This window comes from Haemaphysalis longicornis, unplaced genomic scaffold (genome assembly GCF_048455015.1).
Source record: "Haemaphysalis longicornis isolate Haplotype H1 unplaced genomic scaffold, Haemaphysalis longicornis Haplotype H1 scaffold_182, whole genome shotgun sequence".
NCBI lineage: Eukaryota > Metazoa > Arthropoda > Arachnida > Ixodida > Ixodidae > Haemaphysalis > Haemaphysalis longicornis.
The window spans coordinates 1-20,939 of record NW_027526284.1 but is presented as its reverse complement, the minus strand read 5'-3'; the positions used below and the strand labels follow the sequence as shown (position 1 = coordinate 20,939).

Genomic DNA, 20,939 nt, shown 5'->3' with positions numbered 1-20,939 from the left:
TTTGAAGTTCAGGTACGTTTCCGTGTCAACACTCTGGTACTGAGAGTTTTGTTGCTTTCATTCGGTGCTCATCGCGTTCAAGAGCAGCCAGATTTAAGGCATTCATGAAGGCGAATGAGTTGTGCGGAGCTCCTAAAACAAAAATGACATTAGAGCGAATGTCATTGGATTTTTGCATGAAGCAGCGAATAAATGGCATTAAAACTTGAGGCATTAAGCACTTCATGTCATTTTTCGTGTACATATAGGAGATGTTTGAAGAGGCGGGCAGACCTTGTATCCGGCCACGTGCGTGTAGAAGTCCTCGGGCCAGACCTCCTTGCCGAAGAAGACGTCGTCGTTGAGGTAGAGGAAGCGCTGCGACAGGCCCGGGATGCGGTGCAGATGAGTCTCAATGGCCGGCGAGCTGTACGTTGGCAGGTGGCTTCGGTTGGGGAAGATCTCCTGCGGTAGCCACACAGAACGCTCAGTGAGCCACTGACCACTCTGGCCTCGCTCTGCCTCGTTTTTTTTTAAGGGAACACAAAGGCAAGACACAACCTTGTCAAAGAACTAGCCTCTGGTATCCCACTAAGCTTTATTTCAGCTTTACCGGAAAAAAAAACAGAAAAATTGAAAAAAAAACTTTCCATTTTTTCACCACCTGATGCCAGCAGTGACACAATAGAGAAAGCACTAAAAACATATCTGCCAATGTGTTGAGTTCAAATTAGCATTTCAGTGATATATGTACTCAAATCAGACATCAAACCTATTTACATCGAATTATCCTGTATATCAAACCATTACTGAACACGGGGTATTTACAATTAGAAAAAAAAACTGGCGAAGCTAGCACTAAGTCGTGCAAGGCTTGAACCACAGCAGAGCTGGAGGATTTTTTTTCTATGTAAGCACTGAAGGACACCCCCATTGCATGCGGTTAAAAATTGTTTATTTACACATTCCATCATCACTTTTCGCTGCGGTAGTAGTAGTTGTCATAACCATTGATATCGTCGTCTTCTCACCCATGACTGGTGGGCCCAGATCAATTTGTCCGCAGGCTTTCACATTTCTCCCAAAAGGGAACGCATCAGCAAGCGCTAGAGCCAGCGGAAACCAGCTTTACAATCTGGGCGTCTGTATTGCAAGCTGTCTTGCATTCCCCCCTTGAGGCACAGACGCATGTGAACTGTTTTCTTGGTATTTTCTAGTGAGCGGCACGCACAAGACTGGACGGCGCCAGGCACTCCTTGGGAGGCGCGTGCATGCTCACTGCTCACATGTGTGGGAAACGATGGGAGTAACTATGACCCGGGGTATTCTGATAATGCCGCAAACATTACGACTATATAAAAACCACACTTACATTGAACAAAAATACCAGCAACTTCCGATACAGTCGACTCCACTTATAACGATACCGTTTATAACAATATATCGGATATAACGATGAACAGCTATGGCACTGTCAACGTTTGTATTCTTTCTATGGTAAAATAAACCGCTTATTACAATGCTCCAGCGCCACGATATCAGATATAACAATTGAATCCGGTTATGTTGTGCACCAAAAATGCAACAGTGATGACTCTAACGACGCAGTTACGCAGCCTACTAAGGTAGTGTCTTCGTAGGAGGCCCAATGCGTAACACAGTCCCTCGGAAACTTAGTTTCCGCCGGATGTTTTCCGAAAGACGTTTACCTCAGCTAGGTGAAGCACCTATAGATGCTCTTGGAAAAGATTTTCTCTAGCTTCACAAGCGGCAAACAAAGGTGACATACTGTGGCTTCTTTTTTGCAAATTAGTAGTAGTACGACCTTCATGGCATGCGAATAAGATGTTTTGAGCTCTGTTCCGTCTTTTTATTTCGCGACAAGCTTATAACAATTATCAGTTATAACGATAGGATTTCCTTGGCACTTGGATATTGTTATAAGTGGACGAGACTGTATATTGAACAACAAAAGCTGCAGAAGCGCCCCCCAAGTTGGCTTTCGCGCGTGGTGGAGGAAAAATTCTCCCAGCACACACTGAAAGCGCCCGGTCGCTTATGGCCAGTGAGTGACACTTTCTCCTCGCTCTCTCTATCGTGACTGCACCACCGCGCTGTGTAGGACAAGCTGTTGCCCTCTCCCAGCGGCACAACAGTCACCAGCAAGCCGGGCCGCTCTGCGTGGCAGTGGAATCCTTAGCAATATTGTACACATGTTTCCAGTCGACAGTCAGTGTGCTAACAAAGAAACTCTAAAAAATGGCTCGCACAAATTTACCCGTAAAACCCAAAAACATTATTCGCAATGCAAAACTTGCAGGAGCACTCAGCCCCATTCGATCGAACACTAGTGACGTTGCATTCGCAATTCATAAGTTCTCAGGTGTTCTCGTGCCTCCTCAAGAATGTCCCTGACTACACTATGTAGCATAAAATTTGCAAGCTTGTCAATATCTGTGATCTTTGTTGGGGGAAAATGTCTACCAGAGCAAGAAGACAACTGCAAGTTAAGCTAGAGGACACATCAAACAATTGGACACACATGCTTTTGCAATCGCTACATCCCAAAGAGTTGCTGAGGAGTGTTCACAACTTTTTAACAGCAGAGCTGTTTCAACTTTTGGTCCCGCCGTCCAGCGATACCTGAAAAAAAAAATACCAAGAAAAAATACCGAGCACGTCAGCGTGCGAATCTTGAGGAGCACCCGGCGTCAGCCAGCTCGACCTTCGAGAACACTCTGTCAAGCGTTTGTGGCATGACCTCTCGCAGACTCTTCTTCTCGCCAGTTTACGTGTGTTCACGCCTGAAGTGGGGAGCCCAAACGCCGAGTTTGCGTAGTAAGTTTTCCCGGGTTCTAGCGCATGCTAACACGGTCCCCTTTGGGACAGATGTGAAATTGTGCAGACGAAATGATCAGGGTCTGCCAGTAATGAAGAACTTTCAGCGGCAAGTTTGTAAATCCATCATATGTGAAGTGCAACAGCTGGGTTTCCGACGACGGGAGAGGGGCCGCCAGCTCTGCTCTTTCTCCAGCCTCCCTGCACCACCAGTGCAAGCTGCACCAATTTTTAAAGACGATAGTCTTTCTTGGGCTACTTAATTAAACCCAGAAATTTCGGTCTGTCTGTATGTCCGTCCGTCTGTCTGTCTATGACTCGATTCAGCCACCCGGCCAAAGTAAAACAATGCCTGTGCAATACTCTTATATAGTCACAGCTAAATCTACAGTACCCGTCTAAGTCCGGTGTAATGTTCATACCTGTCAACATTGTTGAAGAAGAACAAGACATTACGCAAATATGAGACAACAAATGAATACAGAAGTGATGTTTGCAGTGTTCCTTTATAGAAAATCATACATGCTTGACTTTACTGAAATTAAATACTTCATCAACTGCAGAACAAGAATTCACTCCGCTGTCGCCTGCTGTCGCCCGCGCCACTATAGCTTCTGGTGCCATTTTAAGAAATCAACCTGCAACAGTTACGCAAGGTTCCACTAGATAGGCTCCACGTTCTGCTTGCAACGCACGTGGAGTAGGGAAACGCGGTTCTATAAACGTTGAAGTAGGGCGCCTCGATTCACTCACGTCTTCGCCGTACGGCAGCGTTCGCATCGAGACACCCGGTTTGGAGCAGTGGAACGCGGGAAATTTAAAATGATTTAAGCAAACCTTTGGCGTCTTTATTTTAGGAGGAGCGCGAAGCAAGAGGAACAAAATGAGAGGTGAGTGGAAAAGCGAAGGGAGGCATTTACTTGGCAAAAGTCGATAAAGACTATCGTCTTTTGACAACATTTGCAACGAAAGGAGCAGATGCATGGCCAATTTTTTTGCACAAGCTGTTCCGATAGTACGCTTTCTTTTCTTCATGCACCCATCGAGGAAAGCTGCACTTGCCTGATGAGCGATGCTGCTTTTCAGGGGAGACACTGGTCCTAGAATTAAAATGAACTTTTTTATAAATTTATCTACGATAATAAAAATCACTCTGCATATGTAGTTTGTCTACCTCAATTCAAATATGTAATTAGTTTCCAAGTGGCACAATTATTTCTTGAGTTGTGCAGAAAGCACTGAAGCCTAATTAGGTCATTTCTTACAGCCGTTAAAGGGCTTTCTAGTCAAAACTTTTTTCATAAGTGCTATGGATTTGTAGTGTAAGAGGTGCCATGCATGCTGACGCTATTTATAGTGCTGTAAAGGTGGTTCATTGGATAAAATTACCCTAATTATGCCGAGGACAGAGTCCAGAAAACATATTGAGTTCATATTATTATTTACAACTAGGCGTGTGCGAACACCGAATAGTAACTTTTGAATCAAATATCAAAACGAATCCGGACAGAAAAGCCAAATATCGAATCAAATATTGAATATCAATTTTTTTTTTAAATGCCCCGATTTTTCTAGGTATTTGCAGGGGTGAGACAGCTGAACCAGATTTGGGAGCAGTTTTTGGAGCAGCAAAATTTCGATTTCGGAGCAGGAGAACCTTGATTTGGAGCAGAAGAACGACATTTATTATGTCACCATAGGAGCCTAAAAAACCAAATTTCTGGCAAATCAGGGGGGGAGGAGGGAAGTGCACATCTTAATTGGTTTTGAACGTACATAACACTGAAACAGCTATCAATAAAGTTTTTCTATCAGAGTAGCACAATGGGTACGATATTTTTACAAACCATTTTTAAATTTCTAAGCTCTATGCATAGATAGCGTGGAGAGCCGTTGGGAATATAGAATTGAAAAACTAAGCAACTCCAAGGCGTTTTTATTATCACGTGAATGCCTAAATTATTAATTTTGCAATTCCAGACCCGGCTTTACGCACAAGTGTAGAGCCACGGCAAAAGTTGCGCAAAGCGAGGTGACAGTCGTCGCCCCCCCCCCCATTTCAATCCCCAAGGTACACGTTCACTACGATCGTAATTTGAGTAACGTTGGTACGTTTAGCCACCTCCCCCTTGGCTCCAAATTTCACTTCAGATAGATGAACCATTATTACTAGCGTGCAATAATAGCCCGTCCTCAGACACTGCTCAATATTTTGCGGCGATGTAGCCTGCGCCGCCACTTGTGCAGCGTCAATCGTCCCATTCCCGCCGCTCGCAAGCTTGCTGTCAGAGGCAGCAATAAATCAGCGTCTTATAACACCGCAACGAGTGCGAAATTTCACTTCAAGCACGCACCGCGCCTCACACTCAAGGCCGAAACACGGCGAATTCGCCGGCACCACGTTGTTTTCGATGAACTCCCGTCTTTCGAGTCGCGCAACTTCCCGCAACAGATCAAACGACTAAATGTAACCCCAGCCACCCCCATAACCAAAACCACGGTACAAATCGGCGAAGAGCACTCAGCCTGCGCAAATGCTTCGCCCGGCGGCCATGTTTTCCAATCTTCACCACACTAAGATGGCGGCGCCCGTTGAACGCTGATGTCGTTCCGGAGATAAGGCGCTCCGAAAATTGCCGTTTTTTTTGTTAACTTGCACAAGTAGTTTGTCGCCTCAGTACGCATAAACATTTTTTCTACAGGACTTTGGAATGGTTTTCGATAGGGAAACTTTAAAACTCGCAGAATGTAACATGTGCAACCTGACGAGACTTCGGAGGCAGTTTTATGCGGGTGTTTTATTGAATGATCAATCACTACACCTTTACAAACAGCATCACCTTGGGGGTGCTGGAAAATTATGCCGTCAGTAAGCATTTTCCCCCACTGAGACTGACGGGAGCGTTAAAATCCTTGGCTCTCAGCCTGTTTTGGAGCAGTTTGGTGCAATTTTTGCAATTTTCAAGCTTTTGGAGCAGCCTGGCGCAGGAAAACAAAGTTGTATCAAAACTGCGCAATATGCGCAGCTGTCTCACCCCTGTGTTTGTGCAAAACAGAAGCAACTTCACACGTTCGGAAGTCATGACGTTTTCTTTCATCCTGAAGAGCGCACTTTTCAACTCTCATTCGCACCACACCAGTTGCCAAACAACTATGAGACAGTACTTCAGGAATCTGGAGCAGGCATGATACACATTTAGAGAAAAAAAGAAAAATAGCAGCGTCTCCACTCCGTGGATGATGGCGAGGTTATGGAGTACGGCGACTCTTAATGACATCCAAGTTGCGCCCAGAGTGACATCCGATTTGCGCCCGCACCGTCATTCGATTTGAGCCGTGGGTTGCACCTCGATTATTCCCTAAATGAAACTGCAACTCATGGCTCAAATCGAATTTCGCTTGATTTTCGCTCGATGGTGGTGTTTGATTGATTGATTGTGGGGTTTAACGCGCCGACGCAACGCAGGCGATGAGGCGCGCCGTAGTGGAGGGCTCCGGATTAATTTTGACCACCTGGGGATCTTTATCGTGCGCCGAAATCTCGTACACACGGGCGTTTTTGCTTTTCGCCTCCATCAGAAAAGCGGCCGCCGCGGCTCGATGGTGGTGTGCGCACGGATGGACGCGGACGGACATTGGGACGTCCTAAGGTACTCCGCACCCTTACAGGCGAGGAAGTAAGCCGTTTGACTCTCGAGTACTCACTCACAGTCATAGCCCAATGGGTAAGACGACTGACACTAACGCTGGCTGGTCTACCAGACACAGGCTCGAATCCTGCCGGTGCCCGTGTGATTTTGTGCTATTGTACATGCTATGCGCACGAACGTGGATGGACATTGTGTGGTCCTAAGGTGCTCCGCACCTAAAGAAAAGATACTTGAACTGGAGTTGCTGTACTGCAATCATAGGCAATCACTAGACCGTGCCTCGTAACTCTGAAACAAGCACTTTGCAGGCATGAACAATTTCCACGAAACACGGCACAACCACAATCACGGACTACAATAAGGCACTTCTTCGGAAGCACACGAGGAGCGTGAAACGTGAACAATATGCTGCGGAAGGAAAGCTCACACTACAGTCGCTGTGGCGAGCCTGCACTTTCCACTGTGGTCTAAAAAAAACAAAGAACATGCAATAAACATGCACCAACATCATTAAAAACATCCAGAACGGCCGTTCGTTAATGAAGGCACTGCCAAAACAACAACAGCAGCGGCGATTGCTTCGCTTTACCGGAAGCTGCTTTAACACGTAAACATCCTGATGCAGAATTCAAAATGGCCGCCAACGGTGACAGAACGAAGGAAAGATCTTATCGACGCAGTCGCAAATTACTCCGTGGAGTGGGATAAAGTTTACAGCCTCTGCAAGGCGCACTCATCGAAAGCGTGATTTGGACGAAACTTACCGAGCAGACAGTGTAGCAGCAGTGCACTCGCATGCGTCGTCACCTCTCGCTTTCGCAGAGCCAGGCAAGCTTAAAAAATCCACTCAACTATTTGAAAAATTGGACAGCATATATTCGATTCTGAATCAAATTATTCGCGGAGGCACTATTCGATTCGTATTCTAATATTCAAGTATTCGCACACCCCTACTTATAACATTTATCTGAGGCCCACTGAGTCAATAAAAAAGCACCAGAATGCAGTTCATTTCATCCTTCATTCAACAGTATAACATTTATAGAAATTCTTTAAATAAAACAACCTGAAAATGACTGTATGGCTAGGCACATATGCAAAAAAAGGGAACCTGAGAAAATCACAGTTGAAGATGTTACTACAAGTGACAGTTTTATCTGTTGAGCAAGTGAAAAAAAGAAACGATGTAGAATGTAGCTCACTTTTCACTCCACATGAGCATACTAACTTTGCTGAAATCAACTGGTGGGGAAATTATGAAATCTTCAGTATACGGATGGCACTTAGCAGAAAAACTGAACAGAAGCAAAGCCACAAAGTTGCTGCAAGTTTTATGCTGTTGGCTGTGCGCCGTCACTCTTCGGCGACCAGAACTGAGGTGCCGATCGTGCACGATAGTTGTAAACATTTATTAGATGCGACGCTCAGAGCATCTCTTGTCGGTGGCCCTGTCCTTCCTGCGTGTGTCCGCTGTTGTCCGCGTGCGTCCGTTGTCCGCAGCCACTCTCCCGCTCTCCTCTCTGATAGTGAACACTACCTCGCGAGGGGCATTGAATTGGATTCGATTGGCTTGGCTTGGCTTGGATTGGATTAAAGTGGATTGTGTTGGATTGTGTTGCGTTATAGCCGCGGCAGACGCACTGGCGCCGGCGCGTGCCCAGGTGAGAGCGTGTGTGGCCCAGCGCGGTCTCACTCCGCCGGTGGTCGGCGCTGCGCGCGGTTCTGGGCATGTGCAGTACTCTCTCTCTCCGCGGTCTCCTCTCCTTCATGCGCGCTGCGCATATAACCGGTGCGCCACTCTCTGGCGGCCTTTCAGTCGACGGTTGCTCTCCGCTTGTGCTTGAACCCCCCTCAGCATCGCATCACACCAGGGTTCCCGCGAGGGGAGGTGGGCGTAATTTTTTTTAAGTGCGAATGCACTTTATAAGCGACCCCAAACCATCCACCGCCGGCGGCAGCGGCGTCCGCAGTGCTCCTCTATATTTAAAAAAGAAACAGCATCCGGCGCCAGGTTTCGATCCGAGGACTTTGCGGCCGCAGCGCGACGCTCTACCGACTAAGCCACGGACGCCACGCTGATATCAGTGTGAGTAACGCGCCTTATATCTTTAACGCATTCAAACTACGTCGTCAGCGGCGTGCGTTGGCGACTCAGCGGCGTTATAGTGGCTTGATAACTGCGTGGTGTACACGTGATACTACAAACCCGATGGAAGAGATGGAAGAGAAGGCGGCGAGGCGGTGGGCTGCGGGGGCCGAGCGCAAGCGCCGCAAGCGGGCCGACAACCGTGCATTCGCACTTTCACATTCTCCCCCTCGGGGAAATGCGGGGGAATTTTTTGTTATGTTACTACTTCATTTGTTGCAATCAAATTGGCTCCAGAGCTATTTGCATCGCGCAAAATGAGTTGTAACGAAGGGGCCGGTAGCGGAATGCACCCCACCGTTCTGTGACGTGCATGCGCTTGGCTAGGTGGGATAACCAAGTTTTCAATTCAATACACTTGTATATTACGTCACCACTGCTCATTGCGCACAGTTTGAGCCTTTATCATTCTCAAATCGCTCATCTATATGGTAACCTGCCGACGAGGAAGCGCGCGCCCGGAAGCGGGCCGACCCGCCATGGCATCATTGATAACAGAATGAATACACTTCCCTTGCGCCGTCGGCAAGCGGCATCCTCCACTTTATAATTTTTCTTTCTATTTGCTGCTAATCTAAAGATAAACGCACATTAGTGCACCCTCAGGTGTAATCATATTGCTAACATTATCGTCTTGGCAGCCCACGGGTGTGCTAAGCCTACCTCCATCTCGGCGCCATTGCCGGCAGAGACACAGAAAAGCGTATCCCAGGCGCTTTCTAATACTGTTCGTTCAACCTTTCGGTTATCAATAGACATGTTTACTTTATTTTAATGCCGTGCGGTGCTTTTGCCGGTCGTCACATAGATGAGTACATGACCCGTTGCACTGTGATGAGAGTGCCAAGCAGACGGCCCACGGCGCCCAGCCACTTAGATTGCGCCCTGCGGTCATGTGCAGTCAGTAGTCCATTGGGCGGCGCGTTCAGTCTTTTTTCTACCCCGGTTGTACTCACAACCAATGGACAAAATGAAGCAGTTCTGGCGGGGATTTGAAAGAGGCATTTTCGAACGAGGCGAAGATGGACACCATAGCGCATGTAGAACCCGAGCGGCGAGATGTTGAAAAAATGCTATTTTCGCATCGAATCTTGGCCAATTTTAGCAGTCGTCAGAGCTATAAGTCGATGTTATGGCTAAAATACGTACTCCTGGATCTGGGTGTTTGCTCACCAGCAGAAAAATAGCTCTACTTTCTGAAAAATGAAGATTTTTTAAAAAATCGATTTTGTGGCCAAATCTCGGGATCATAAGCCACGAGTTCCCTTTAATTGCAATGGACTACAAGCTTTCCTGTAGGCATATTAGACCAGACGCTCTATTACGCCACGTCTCGCAAGGTCATTCATCATGTCACAATAACCCTGAGCCGCTGCAGCTTGGCTCGCTTAGAGCCTCGCAACTGCAGCACCACGTGGTTAGGTGAGGGTTTAATGGCTGCTTCGCCGCCGTTTGGCTGCTCAGTCTCGCCATGGGTGGCACACTGCTGCCAGAGCGCAAGTGCGGCAAGTAACTCTCATGAAGCACTGTACTCATAGCCTGTGCAAAACCAAGACAAACAGACCTTTCCCTCATGATAACTAGGCTTGTCTGACAAGTGTTAACCCTGACCCATTTTTACTTCTACAAATAAAAAAAGCAAAGTTTGGCTGAGATTGCTCAAAATGTAGCAGGATGCAGCAAAATATGTGTTTTGACGCAGTTTAATGACAGTGGCGCAGTAATCGCATCGCTGCACATGTGGACACCCACGTCACGACTCAACTTGAGCAAGACGCATGGCAAGAAGAGAGGAAGGAGGAGGACGTGTGTGGGTGCATCGGCTGATGTTGATCACGATGATGATGACGATGGTGGTGTGATTATGATGATGGTGTGATGATGACTGATGATGGTGATCATGATGATGAAGGTGGCAGCAATGATCGTGACTGTTGTTGTTGTTGTTGTTGTTGTTGTTGTTGTTATTATTATTATTATTATTATTATTATTATTATTACGATGATGATGATGATGTCATGTTGCGGGTGCATATTACCTCATGGGTGACCAGGGTGAGCCGCGGACTATCCAGGTTGAGCCACGAGGGGATCTGGCCGTTGGTCACCACGTACACCCGACGCACCCAGGGGGCGAACCGCTCCAGCGACCGCAAAGAGTACCGCAGCTCCTGTATACAAAAGGAGAAGACAACGGCCAACGTCAGGAGGTTGAGGTCAGAAAAATCCTTAACGGCTGAGCCCCACACGTCCCCAGTGCTTTTTTTAGTGGATACCGGCACACACACCCAATTTCAAAAAAGGGGCTTGATTTGCAAATGAGTGGTACAAGAGACAACTAACACATGCTAGAAGCCAAGAAGCATGCACGCTTCGGAAAAGTGAAGGGAAAAAAAGCACTGGTATACGCTCAGAGAATGCAAAATTCTCTTCAGACTACTCAGTCTAGAGAAACTTGGTGGCTCTCTCTAGATTTAGATATAAAGTAAGCCAGCAAGGAAATGTCAGAGGAGTATTGCATTCGATGGCACTGTTGTAGACGAAGAGGTAGACGAAGCACGAGTGGCGCAGTATCACGCAATAAAAGAAAGAGGAGGCATGCCATGGGCATCTTGGCTCTTCCTTCCCTTCTTTGACACAGCCACCTTGTCACAGCTATCAGCATGCAAACAGGCAGTTTGGCAGGACTCGCCACCATCATCATCTGCTTATTTACTCATAAACAAGAGCCTGCTGCGTGCTGCCAAAAAGTTTGCATGGTTTGAGTGCTAAGACTGCCTTTGAAAGCTGGTTCGGGCGAGGCTTTGACCCTGCACATTACTATGGACACTAGTTTTCGCCACGGGGTTAGTGCAGTGGTAACGCATTCAGCTCCTGCTTTTAAGACCCGGGTTCAAATCTCAGGTAGACCCAAATGTGTTCTTTATTCATTTTCTCTTTCAGCAGTGATTGCAGGTTTTCCCGTTCAATTTGACCCAATCACCATACAATTAAATCCAGGCACCAGCGGATCCAAGTGCCATCTAATTTAATGCAGATGCCAGCAAATTTAATCTGTGTGCCAACCAATTTAATCCCTTCGCCAACCAAATTAATCCAGCAAATTAATCCAGGAGTGTTTTGTGCGAAATTAGGTGCAGCTTTGAGGACATTGTTGTGCATTGTGTGGTGACAACATTGTGTTTCTTGATCCATTATGTTCAAAACATAATATGCGCACAGCTTAATGGACATTTACTAACACCTGCAGACCGGGAGAGCGGTCTCGTTTGATCCGTTGGTGCCATGTGCTGATAGTCTGCGAGATCGTCAGAAGTATCGTCTGCTAGCGTATTGTTACACCAGCAGAGTTACCATCATATTGTTACACGAGCAGACGATACTTCTGATGTGAGCAGACGATATTTTAATTCGTAAACAATACTTAACACAGCAGTAAAGCATTCATTGAATGAAAATCAGAATGCAAAGAGCATTTAAGTAATGTGTTTGTATCAAAGGAACTTCTGGAGGTATTGTTATGCTAGGAGCGGACGATGCTTTTGACATGAGTTATCGGCGGCGCTCTCACAGACGATCAGCTCACAGCATGCGGCACCAACGGATCAAAACGGTCTGCTCTCTTGGTCTGTGCGTGTTACCAAATGTCCATTAAGCTGTTTGCATAAGATATTTTGCACATAATGGATCAAGAAACACCATGTTTTCACCACACCACACGCAACGAAGTCTGCAAAGCTGTGCCTAATTTCACAAAAACACTCCTGAACTGGCAGCTCGATTTAATTTGGTTGGGGAAGAGATTAAGCTGGTCGGCACTTGGATTAAATTTGCTGGCACCTAGATTAAATTATACGGCATCTGGATTAAATTTGCTGGTGCCTGGATTAAATTTGGCTGGTGCCTGGATTAAATTGTATGGCGACTGGATCAAATTGAGCGGGAAAACCTGTAGTTGACACCGTCACATACGGCCCACTTTTTCCATTGATGAGACGTGTACTGCTTCAGCCCTAAAAGAGGGTAATTTCTACTAGGGTAACACTAAAGCAATGGACACGAAATAAAAGCAGAGTGAGATTGGGATGCGTGATTTAAAATAATGGAGCATAGCTTTCTTTCATATTTCTCATCTTCAGTGCTGAGGTCTTCCTCAGTGCCCACAAAATTGGAGTACTCATCTGTGCCTTCTGACAGGGCACCACTTACAGTAAAAGCAGGTCACAATACTGCAAGGCAGTGCCTCTCATGCAGTAACAATACATTTTGCAACTTGCACTATCATTAACTCCTTCACTCCCAGGCCCAACCAAAAGAACTGCTTTTTTTTCGTGAAAGCCGCGATGGATTGAATCCCCTTCTCCATACCACGTGACATTCTTTAAAGAATGCATAGAAAATAATGGCGACCCTGTTCTCGCAGGCCTGAAACTTCCTGAAAAGGAGGCACTGTCTCAACTACGGATACAGATTTCTGGCTGTTATGAAGGCTTGCTGCGATGACAGTGCCTATGCCATAAACATTACATTGCATTGTGTACTCACGTGTTCAGAAATTAGATGAGTGACATTTTAAAAACTTTTATTTCTTTTTTTAAGTTTTATGATATTTTAACTCTTTCGCAACCGCGCCATAGGGCATCGATGCGATGGTATCGACGTTTTGAACCGGCCGCCAAAAATTTGTTTCAGAGACTACGGACAAGTGGCGCCCTCTGATGTGTTCAAAAAGAACTAAAGTTTTGGTTTCGATTTCGTTTTGTTGTTTTCACCACATGGAGGCGCCGAGAAAAATACAAGTTTGAGTCGGGGTGACGCCGTTGTTGGGCAATCATGGCTGCGGCTCCTCCGCGCGCTACTCGAAACCAAAAAGCGAAACCAAGCACTTCGGCCGCTTCTAAGTCCGATTCTTTTGACGAGAGCAGCAGTGAGGAGTCTAGTGATGATGTCGAATCGTTGGACTTCAGTTCAGACAGTGACATTTCATCGCAGCAGCCGGGGACATCAGCCACTGTGCGCACGTAAGTTTCGTTTCAGCGCTCCCATTGTATAAATACAGTGTGCGGTCTTTATAACTGACGACAGTTGTTTATTCTGTTTCCTTAGTGTCTCGGCAACATACGGTGGAGATATTTTGCCCAATGCGCCACGACGTGTGAAGTTTGAGCCCAAGCGACAGCCCGGTGTCCATATCGACGCTACACGGCGGAGTGGCACCCGGAAGTTCGCAAGAGCGCTGGATTTTTTTATGATGTTTTTTACGGCCGAAGTGATCAGAATGTTGTGTGACAACACAAACAAGTACGCCTGGATGAACATTCTTGACAAGCCGACCTATGCTCGTCGTGACGGCTCATGGGAAGAAGTAACTCCGCTGGAGATGATGCGTTTCATTGCGATCATCATCTACATGGGAATTGTTGAAGTACCACGACTGCACTTATACTGGAGCACGGGGAGTATATACAGTGGCCTTCTCCCATCAAAGATTATGCCCCGAAACCGGTTTGTAGCTCTACTAGCCTTTTTACACGTATCGGACCCGGACGACTTTGCAAGTGAAGCCACTGTTGGCAAGATCTGGAAGGTGTCCTGGCTTCTGAAGCACATCAATCAGACGTCAGCAAATTTTTTTCAACCAAAGCGGGACCTCTCGGTGGACAAACGTATGGTGAAATCAAAAGGCAGATCAGGAATGAGGCAGTATATCCGGGACAAAGTGACTAAGTGGGGGTATAAACTTTGGGTACTAGCCGACTCCGAAACAGGGTATACCCTCCAGTTCTCTGTATACACAGGCAAGCGTGAAAGACCAGGACCACATGGCCTAGCTTTTGATGTGGTCAGCAGCCTGTGCTCAGAGTATCTAGACCAGGGGTACAGAATTTACATGGACAACTTCTACACCTCTGGGAAACTTTTTGACCATCTGCTCGAGCGCAAAACCCTTGCCTGTGGTACCACCCGGAAAGATCGCCGATGTTTTCCAACTGAGCTGAAGGATGTTGGGTGGGAACGAAGAGCTCAGCGCGGAGACGTTCGGTGGCTTCGCGATGGCAACATTTTATATATGCAATGGAAAGACCGGCGCGCCGTGAACCTGATGAGTACCATTCATACAGCCAACAAGTTTGTCCCAGCCACGCGAAGGCAGAAGACAGGTGACAGATGGACTTTGATTACCATCAAGAGGCCTCTGCTTGTCCAAGACTACAATGCTGGCATGCTGGGTGTAGATAAATCGGACCAAATAATTGGAACCTACAATGTCTTGAGGAAATGCGTGCGCTGGTGGAAAACCCTGTTTTTTCATTGCGTGGACATAGCGTGTGTTAACAGTTTCATCCTCTACCAAGGCCATCGAAAAGAAAACCCAGGAGTCCCAGAGCTAGCCCAAAATGCCCGATTCGACCAGCTTGCTTTTAGAGAGCAGCTCATTCAGCAGATCTTGGATTATAATGACATCGAGCAAGACCGTGCCCCATATCCAAGTCTAGAGCCAATTCGCCACCAACCCCAGAAAATGGAGAAGTCGAAGAACTGCAAGCTGTGCTATCGAAAGAAGAAAGTAGAACAGAAAACATATAACAAGTGCAGCACATGCGAAGTGCCCCTATGCTTCACGTCCTCCCGCAACTGCTTTTCTGAGTGGCACAGCAGTCACCACCCCTAGCTTGAAGGTCCATGAAAAATAGAGTTTATAACGTACAGAAATGAAACTTTCCAGAATGTGAGCTGACATCATGTGTAACGTTTTGTATATTCCAGAACTTTGAATTTAATTTTGCAGCTTTGTTCAGCTGCATGTGTATGTTTTGTTTACTTCGGTTTGGTGTGTTTTTTCCTTTGTTAACAGCTAAAATAACAAACAGTTTCCTACCTATCACACTGGAGTTATTTTTGTTCGAAAGCTTGATTAAAAATGTACAATTTGGTATATCACAATGCCAAATGCAATAAAAATTACTCAAGAAAAAAAATGTGATTGAGGATGTCGAAAATCGGCCCTTTTTTCGCGGTTGCGAAAGAGTTAAAACCTTGAACCGCTTAAAAAAAAATAGTCACATTATATTCAAAGAATGGTTCTGAAAATAATGCAAGGTAAACATAAAAGCACAAAAATTTCGAGGAAAGAAAAAGAAAAAAAACCCACATTGTAAACGTGTAAACACACCACTGTATGTTTAGCAAGGTTCTTGCGTGTTAGGCTTCTTTACACAGCTGGGCTGTTGTGCGGGGAAGACAACTCAAGAAAATGTGCTCTGCAGTTAGAGTGGCAGCTTGGGCTGGACATGACTGGACATGAAATATGACTGGTCGACATGACTGGACAGCACAAAAGACGAGGACGAAAGGCAGGTGGTGACTTATACTGAAAGGCATTGACTTTCTATGCTCTTGTTTCTCTACAATGAATATATTCCAGACGGTACATTTATAAAGCTTAGCTGAAGTCAGCGACTGTCTTTTATCCTTCCTTGTGGCCTCATCTTTCCCACTGTGCAATCCTGTGTGGTCAGGTTTGAAAAATATGCGTGTCTTGCAGCAAGGCCAGCTCTTATTTTTTCACTACTTCTAGCCTTTGAATTTGCGACAAGAGAGTAAATAGAATACCCTGAACAATCGCATCGAATTAAATTGCAAATGCTATTTGTAAAGCACTCAAAGCTTCCAATTTTCGCACTCCTCTGCCCATAACACCTAAATGCAGCAGGGTTAAGTCAACCAAAGATTTTTCTTTTTTCTGGGGGCAGGGACTCTAGATTTTATTTTGCACCATTAGCCTGAGAACAACTTTTACAAAGTGAATGAAAAAATACTTGTAACATGTGAGCACCATGCAGAACAAACAGGACGCAGGTAGTTTACAACAAGAGCTCGTGAGTCAGAACATGTAGTTTTCTGCTTTAACAAGAAGTGATGAAGCAGTGAACTTCCAAACACCGATGAAAACCAAGGAAACCTGGAAGAAATCTGAGCGAAAAAAGAAAGAAAACTTACATCATTGTCGGCAAACCGGCTTGCCACGAGGTCTTCATTTTCCTGCAAAACGTGTTTCAGGTAAGTCCAGCACTCTGGATGCAGCATGTTGTCTCAGCGCCAACTAAAAGTTAGAAGGGCCAAGCTCAGCCCTGTTAGTCAAATTAACTGCAAGGCACCAGAGCTAACAACACTTTCAGGACACAGCCGACTGAATGAACAGAAATTCAGAATCCAAGACAGCAGCGAACTCGGGCCAAGCTGCTTGAAACTACATTCCAATGCCGCAAGATTTTTAAGTTGCCATGTCAATACCCTGGCTACAAACATGTTGGTTTCGAAGAACAAAAATTACCATTTGCCCATTCAGCCATTCAGCTACAAGGGAAAGCTAAGTTTGCTTTGTGGCCACAGGGCCACATTTTGTGTGGGTCTTATAACTATTACTTGGCACGAAAACTTGCCCCGTATAGACATTCGAGTAAAACAAATGATACATCCCCAAGCAATGCCTCCACTAGTCTAAAAAAAACCAGTGGGCTGACTCTCAGGAAGAACTGAGAGAGAGAGAGAGAGAGAGAGAGAGAGAGAGAGAGAGAGAGAGAGAGAGAGAGAGAGAGAGAGAGAGAGAGAGAGAGAGAGAGATGGGGGGGGGGAGGGGGGGGACTTTTATTCAAGCCACGGTCACTGAGGGTTTGTGGTGGCTGGGGCAAAGGCCAGCCACGGCTTCGATAGCCCTGCATACCGTATTTTCGCTCGTATAGCTGGCACCAAAAATGCGAAGATTTGAGTGGCAAAGTAGGGGTGCAGATAATACACGGGGTTTTTCCTTTAGTGCAGCTTCACGGCAATGCACGTTGTGCCGTGAAGCTCCAAGCCTTCCATGGCAGTGTCTGCAAAACATTACAAGGACAAGGAAGAAAAAACAAGGACGAGCGTAACAACTGAATCTGATTAGTGCATTGTGACTTTCGCCTTGCAGTCACTGTATTCTACTCGCTAAATATTCTAACCTTGAGTGTACTCTACTTGCTGTCTACACAGCATGTGATGTGTTGCTTGAGCAGTAGCTTTGGTGCAGCCTTTCCGGTATCCAATGTGTGGGCAACGCGCGAGGATTTTTTTCTTTTCCGGCAGGCTGAAAGTGGGGGTGCGGATTATATGCAGGGGCGGGTTATAATGCGCGGAAAATACGGTACCCCAGAACCTCCCGATTCACTTGGCTAGAGCATCCCCAGCTCGCTGCTGGAGTTTTGAGGGAAGGGATCACAAGGGCAAGCCCACACGGAATGTTCCGAGTGGCGCGTTGGCGGCATTGGGGGCAAGTGGGAGATGGAAAAGATGAGGGTTGGATGTTGTAGACGAGCTTTGCACGGGAAAGAATCCGTTAGCAAGACTGGCCAGGAGAAATGTTTGACAAGAGAGGGAGGAATGGGCAGGGGGAAAGTATACGACGAGAGAGTCTGCAGTGCTCCACAATGTCACTGAACGTGTTTAGGACTTCTATGGAGGAGCGTGCGCCGTGTCGGGGGACGACGCTCACACCAGCATGGAATGCGAGATTGCGATCAATGGCATGGGCAAGTTTGTTTCCCAGCAGGCCAGTGTGAAACGGGCCCACACCAACTCCACCATCTTTGGAGGTGCCTTATGCCCCTGTCACACGGCAAATCTAGTCATTCAAAGTGAATGACATTAGCTGCTAATGGCATTCGGTTTGGCCGTGCGGGACTGCGCGGCAAAACAAATGCCATTTGATAGTGACAGCGGTGACGATTAGCGAGCTCGCAAAACCGCAAAATTATATTTCAAGTGCATCTAGAATATCCTCATGCATAATATTTTTTTTTTTTAAAAAGGATTATTCTTTAAAAATAAAAATGACAATCACCAGTTTAGGTGACTTCAGTAGACATCACAAGCCGAGATAAGACACAAAAAATCCGCATTGGGGACAAGATTTTCTTTTTTGATAGTATACTTGTTTGTCCTTGTTTATTTGAAAAACAGCATGAAGGGTGACATATGAGTTTACTAGCAGTTTCTAAAAACAGTATTTTTTGGATTATTACTGAACTTTCTCGTCTAGGAACGCGCCACTGCTGTCGAGGCTACGCATTTGGCTGCTGAATGAGCTCCTGAACCTCAGTTAGCCGCTAAATGTCATTCGGCATTCTCGAGTAGCAGCGAATTAATGACATTTAGAGCAAATGACATTTGCTCTAAATGTCATTAGATCTGCCGTGTGACAGGGGTATTACTCTGGACGATGCGGAGTGCTTTAGAAGAGATAGTCCCCCGTATAAAATGCAGCAGGGCCAGCTTGGAGTCAGTGACTATCTTGGGCGGGGTTGGTCGTTGTGTGAGGGCCAGTGCAATGGCCACTTCCTCTGCAGTCGTGGGTATGGTATTCAAGATGGCGATCATGCTGAGGGGGGTGCTAGCGGAGTTGCGCGTGACCACCAGAGCGTAGGCGTTGTGATGGCGAAATACAGTACACCCGCTTCCAGCCATTTTGCCAATTGCCCCGTCCAAGGCACGTGTACGGGCTTGCGGCATACTGAGTTGTGTTTGGGGTCTTGTGAAGATGTTTTCCTGAATTTAAAGGGGAATAGGCATGGAACTTTCAGCTTGTAGGGACAGTGGAATGCCTTGATTAGCGAGAATAGACTTGCCCGCTTCCGTTAGCTCTAAGCAATTCCTCTGTGATGATAAATGCGTTTCAACTAACTCGTGCGGGTGTTGAAGGCTCTGAGCTGGAGCAGACACAATTTGTGGATGCATTAGGGGGGATCTCCAGGGCTGCGCAGTAGACCTTGCAGGTGAGGCCATAGATCTTGTTCAGTTCGCGCCTTTGACACTTGTATATACGGCAGGGTATATGGGAGGCGGCTGATGAAAAAAAGAGTGCACTAGGTAAGGTGGTCATGTTCATCTAGTCCATGGTGTCGGTTGGTTTCCACGCCCTGTAATCCAGTCATGAGCGAACAATGCACGTGGAATTAAACTGTTTTGCCTAATGCCCTGCATGTCTCACCATGGAACCACAGAACCATCGCAGCTGCAGCAACCAGAGTTATGACAACCTCGTAACTCTTTCACCTCTGTAGCAATGGGCACCACTTCTTTTTCATTTTCTACAACCCCCTTTCACAAGTAGCATGAATCTCTCTCTCTCTCTCTCTCTCTCTCTCTCTCTCTCTCTCTCTCTCTCTCTCTCTCTCTCTCTCTCTCCTCTCTCTCTCTCTCTCTCTCTCTCTCTCTCTCTCTCTCTCTCTCTCTCTCTCTCTCTCTCTCTCTCTCTCTCTCTCTCTCTCTCTCACGCACGCACGCACGCACGCACAACACGCACGCACACACGCACGCACACACGCACGCACTAGTCATACAGTTCTGGTTGGTTTCAACCGTTGACAATTGACAAGATGGAATGTGACCCAAAACCATCAGAGCCGAGTCTACAAAGCAGTCAGAATTTAAAATGGAAAACTCTGAAGACGCTGCAGCATATCTTAGAAGTTGTAGAAGTAAAAGCAGTATAACGCATCAAGTTGAATGCCCCCGAGTGCTTCTTTTGGTACTGTGCTGTTTGCAGAATGCAGAACAGCACTGGGCGTTGGCCAGTATGCACTCAGATCCGAAGCCAGTGTGTGGGGGGGGGGGGGGGTTAGGGAGCCACTTTGCTGCTACAGGCAGAGCCTGCGCACATGCCGCTGAATGTCCACACGCTAGGAACACGGTGCAGCCATTGGATTCTCTTCTTTCCGAATTTGCTGTATCTACGCCCACCGTCTAAACCTGGAGCCAAGGTCGGTCATCCTGCGTTTCACTAACATTGTTTCTCCCTTCCTTTTGAGACGAGGAATGACACACCACCCCTCCAGTCTAAGAGACAATGCCGTGCCAACCACTCCACACAAAGGAGGGGGAGAAGAGACGCAGATGCCAGCTTTTTCACCCAACCGGGTGTTCAATGCTTGCCCTCCGCTATCCTCCAGCAGTTGCATGACACTCGCTTGCTGCTCTAGAACACAGCAGCTCACCGAGAGGGGCTCGAGGACAAGTGACACCCGGCTGATGGTGGCCAGCCGTGGCCTTGAGGGACATGTTGGCCTTGGCTATGGCATCCGTGGCCGCCCTGCCCGAGGTCACCACCAGGGCCAGGCTCTCCTCCTCATACAGGTACACCTGGGCAACACCGAGACAGCACCACCCAGGACAAATCAGTGCACAAGGAATGTCAGGTTTGAGAAGGAACAAAGGCAGGCCTGGCCCTTAAAAAACAGCACTGAGACATTACAGGAAGGAAGTATATAAAAAGTAAGAGCGAAATTCAAGGGCAAATG

The 20,939-nt window shown here is 46.7% G+C and overlaps 1 protein-coding gene across 1 annotated transcript in view; it reads right to left on the bottom strand.

Moving 5' to 3' along the window:
* LOC144166692 (N-acetylglucosamine-1-phosphotransferase subunits alpha/beta-like) overlaps positions 1-20,781 on the bottom strand; it is a gene marked incomplete at its 5' end in the record, with an annotated part of 82,959 nt that extends 62,178 nt beyond the window's left edge. The window contains 5 exon segments of the mRNA XM_077696208.1: positions 274-444; positions 10,653-10,784; positions 16,615-16,656; positions 20,637-20,684; positions 20,686-20,781. Of these exon segments, the coding sequence (XP_077552334.1) occupies positions 274-444; positions 10,653-10,784; positions 16,615-16,656; positions 20,637-20,684; positions 20,686-20,781 (489 nt within the window).
* Between the last annotated feature and the right edge of the window lie 158 nt (positions 20,782-20,939).